Source organism: Octopus bimaculoides, chromosome 20, assembly GCF_001194135.2.
Source record: "Octopus bimaculoides isolate UCB-OBI-ISO-001 chromosome 20, ASM119413v2, whole genome shotgun sequence".
Taxonomy (NCBI): Eukaryota; Metazoa; Mollusca; class Cephalopoda; order Octopoda; family Octopodidae; genus Octopus; species Octopus bimaculoides.
Window position 1 is genome coordinate 32,152,741 of NC_069000.1, and position 4,733 is coordinate 32,157,473.

General features: G+C 31.5%; 2 protein-coding genes across 2 annotated transcripts in view; both read left to right on the top strand.

The window, feature by feature from the left end:
• The window catches only part of LOC106877684 (pleckstrin homology domain-containing family G member 7), a 183,844-nt gene that overhangs the window by 93,350 nt on the left and 85,761 nt on the right, over positions 1-4,733 (top strand). The window lies entirely within an intron of this gene.
• LOC106877712 (melatonin receptor type 1A) lies at positions 16-3,734 on the top strand. The gene is made up of 2 exons (XM_014926670.2): positions 16-475; positions 1,873-3,734. Exon 2 carries the CDS (start codon positions 1,885-1,887, stop codon positions 2,800-2,802), a length of 918 nt encoding a protein of 305 aa, XP_014782156.1. The 5' UTR covers positions 16-475; positions 1,873-1,884; the 3' UTR covers positions 2,803-3,734.

Genomic DNA, 4,733 nt, shown 5'->3' on the forward strand with positions numbered 1-4,733 from the left:
ATATATATATATTACGAGAGAACGAGAGAGAGAGAGAGAGAGAGAGAAAGGAAACCATCGCTCGAATTGTAATGAAAGTTAAGATTTTTTCGCCTAGAACACATGAATTAATTGTTATAATGTTGACAAATTATCGTGAGGACTGTTTAATCGACTATGATGAAAATGAGACCATCCTGCATCATATTTGAGGCCTATAAAACAGAATATTTCCTTGCCGTAACACCAGTAAACGCAAATACATAACTACGACTACTTAATCTAACTAAACGGAGAAGCATTTATTTATAGGCTTAATTTACTTGTCACAAATAGCGTCAAAATCTCTCAGTTTTCATAACGTGCGCTATAATATTTTACAAAAATTTCTGGAAACAAGGAGAAGCTCACCACGGCTGGGTAGCCTTTAATTTTAGGTTCACTAGATTAAAACTGATCTGAGGATAAACAACACGAACGACAAATATTTTCACAGGTATATTTTCCTTTTAAACTTTCTTCATAATCTCTCGTATCTCTTATCCGAGATATACAGGCATACTATATAAGTTAAGTAATACTATCGAGTCATCATTTTATGTTTTCGAAAATACACTTGACTACTACTACTACTACTACTACTACTACTACTACTAATACTACTACTACTAATACTACTACTACTACTACTACTACTACTACTGCTGCTGCTGCTTCTGCTGCTGCTGCTACTCTCTCTCTCTCTCTCTCTCTCTCTTTCTCGCGAACTATCTATCTATCTATCTATTTATCTATCTATCTATCTATCTATCTATCTATCTATCTATCTATCTTTCTATTATGCATTTATTAGCAGAACGGTTATTATTATCATTATTTCTGTTACGTCTCTACATCTCTAAACGCTGTATTTCCATGTTTGAGTGAGGATATCACAATGCTCTAAAACAACAAAAATTAATCGTATTCATATCTTAGTTTCCACTTAATTTCGCTTTCATCTGGATACGACACCCATCCTCAACCTCCAATACTCCTCTAAAAATGTTATGATGCAGTTCAATGTTGCTCTGTTGTTATATTTATTTTCCCAACTGTGTAGTGGAGTCATCGCCAAGGTGATTCCTACCACTATTTGTTGTTTGCGTGGGGTTCTTTAACCGTAAGAAGATAAACTGAAACCCGGAGTAATATTTTATGCTTTTCAAGTTATTTAGCGCTTGCAGATTTATCTATAAAATGAGATTTACTTAGAAATAGAAAGGACCATATATCTGTAGACTTTACAAGACATTTTCGATACTCTACTCCATAGTGTACTAACTTTGGCATTCGAGTCTGAAAACGCTAAAACTGGACGAAACATGGTGCGTACCCCACAAGACAACGTACACAGAACGACATTTGGTTGAGCAACGAAATCACGCAATACAAACAATCGTACTGAACTACTACTACTACTACTACTACTACTACTACTACTACTACTACTACTATATTTGATGATGATGATAATGATAATATTAATCATAATAATAATAATACTCAATCTAAAAAACACATCTGAAAACTTTAGAAATATCCGACAATCTAGATGTCCTGCAAAAGGTGGCATTAATTGGAAATGCACGCATATTGCGTAAAGTACTGTCTGTCTGAGGTCCTTGTTGTGTCTTGACAAATAGCGCAAGCCCCAGGTAGACACGATATTTTCAGTCAACAACCTCACGATATTCTATACTATGCGACGTCTATAACAATAATAATAATAATAATAATAATAATAATAATAATAATAATAATAATAATAATAATAATAATAATAATAGAGTAATTATATTAATGTCTCTTTAAATGTAATTTTTCTCTTTTCTTTTATTTTCGCTGTTCTAGACTTATAATAGAATGAACTCTACGGACTTCCAGACTTTCGCCAATGATTTGGCACACTATTCAGGGTATCCATTGATTATAATCGGGGTGTTAGGAAATATTCTTTGCATTTTCGTCCTATTTCGACCCAAGATGAAAGAATCGAACATTAGAACCTATTTAATAGGACTTTCTTTTAACGATATCGGTGTTTTCGTCATTTTAATGATTGACAAATGGCTTAGGCATTCGTATAGAATCCAATTACGATTAACATCGCAATTTGCTTGTAAACTACTGCCGTTTCTGGATAAATACGTATTGGAAACGTCATCTTTGATCGTACTGTTGATCTCAATTGAAAGGATGGTTGCTATCGTTTTTCCTATTAGATATTATAATCTAAAAAGTAAACACCAACGATTCGTGCTGTGTATTATGTTCTTTATTCTAGTCGCTTTCAATTCCCCTGCTCTATATTTCTACACATTGAATCATTCTAAGTGCTATGATTCTGCACCAAAATACTTCATCAAAATTAAATACATCATCTTTTACATATTCTACTGGATTTTACCTGTCATTGGACTGTTGATTACTAACGGGATTATATTATATTGTTTGAAGAAACGCTCTGACTCGGTTAATATAAAGGCGAAGCAGCAAACTTTTTTGAAATTAAAGCAAAAAGTTAAAGAAGGACTTTATTTACTTTTTATGATCAGTGCTTTGTTCTTGCTGTGCACAAGTCCATTTGCAATATGTGGAATAGTGATTACGACATACAAAGGGAACAAGAATACAACATTTGCCAAGAATGTATTCGCTGTTTATGTTTTGGCACATTTCTTTTCTTATTTCAATAATGCTTTGAACTTCGCTGTCTACATGCTGGCATCTTCAAGCTTTCGACAAGAATTAAAAGGTTTTCTAAGAATTAAAAGCAAATGAAGAAAGCATCGTCATTTATATAATATTCATGATTGTGGATTAGTACAAGTAACTATCGCAGACACATCTAGAAATGTTTGGAACTGATCAAAATAATATAACAGAAATATGGAATGCTACTGATATAAACAACATCGTAAAGAGACAAGCGTTGAATTTAAAACTAAATAACTCCAAAAGAATTCAACTTTCATATATGATGATATAATTACTAATTATGGTGCAATTGAACATCTGAAGTTGATGTCGTTTAACTAAACTCAAGGATAATTATAAAGAATAAATTTAACGTAGAAATTGAGTCTTTGCTAAAATATTCTGGCATTGAAATTATTGAATCCATTGGTATAAAACTCAAACTCTTACAAGTGTTATTGGTTTTGCTGTATCTATGAGTCAGGCCAACCTGACACCAGGGCAAGTTGCATCAAACCAAACCACCATCTATTAACTTTTTCCATATTTTTTTTTTCATTCCCCGAACTGTGAAATCAATATTCTTCTGGATTATATCGTAAATTCACTATCATATTTTTAAGTGTATTTCAGGTGCTACACCAAAGTCAAAAATTTAATAAATATATATTTTTAAAATTCTTAATATATATATATATATATACATATATGAATGCGCCGTGCGTGTGAGGTGTACATAATGCAAACAATATTATATATATAAAACAACTTACTTTAATGAATATATTTTAAAAAGTCGGAGAAAACACATAATCATACACACGCGCACACGTGCAAGCACACTTTGTACATATATACGTACATACATACATACATACAGACAGACAGACAGACAGACAGACAGACATAACTATGTGTGTGTTTGTGTGTTTGTGCGTATATACAGTATTTGTATTCATGTTATGCTCAGACGAAATGATGTTTGAACTCTCTTTTATAAACTATATTGAAATTAGTATCTTGAGTTAATTATTCATCTTACTTCACCCCTTGTGCATTTGCTTCTAAGCAACTGTATATATATTTAATATCATTTTTGCTAAATTATTCATTTAATGATCTAAAATATTCATGTTTCTTGTTTTTTCTTTAATATTGTAAGCAAGTACATTATACGCTGCATAGTTATCACCGAATAGTTTATCAATGCAAATGAAAGTGGGCATGGTAGTGTTTTTGTTACACATGATTTGTCCTAAAAACTGCTAAACTCATCTAAGTTGTCTAACATATAGCAAGGAAAAACACAAAGGGTTTCAAATGCGTTTTTATTGATGAATAAACCCACTACATATTGATAATAAGAAAATTTTTTCTGCCAGTGAATTGATAATCAAAAATTTAACATTAGGTCCAGATAGAATAACAAGATGAGGAATGAGTGTGGAACTTCTCGTTTTCGCAACAAATAAAAGACACATTTAATATCTTGGTATTTTTCAAAAAAGAAAAAGAAATTACATTAAAATTTTTAATTTCACCTGAAGAACACAGTTCTTTTCACGATGTAATACGTTTATTCATCAATAAAAAACAACTGTAGTGAACGCTAGCCTATCTGTAATATTTCTGTTTTTCTTTATGTAAACACCTCACTTGGAACTTTCACTTCATTGAATCTGAATCATAAAAATCTGGATCATAAAAACTATGCCGGCGTGCATGCGTATATAATTTAATATATATGTAAACTTATACGTATGTGTATACTGGTGTGTTCATCTACATGTATTTGTAAGTGTTTGGGACAGGTTCGTATATGCATGGGTATATGGGGGAGTGTCTGTATACGCTATATGCGCGTATATATTTATCACGATTCTAACTTAAAATCGTTAACATTAACATACGTCGATTCAGATGAAATCTATGAATAATTCTATATACATACATACATACATACATACATACATACATACATATATATATATATATATATATATATATATATATGT

Bases quoted from the DNA above. Each gene is read 5' to 3' on its own strand.
- LOC106877712 (XM_014926670.2), top strand. From the start codon at position 1,885: ATGAACTCTACGGACTTCCAGACTTTCGCCAATGATTTGGCACACTAT.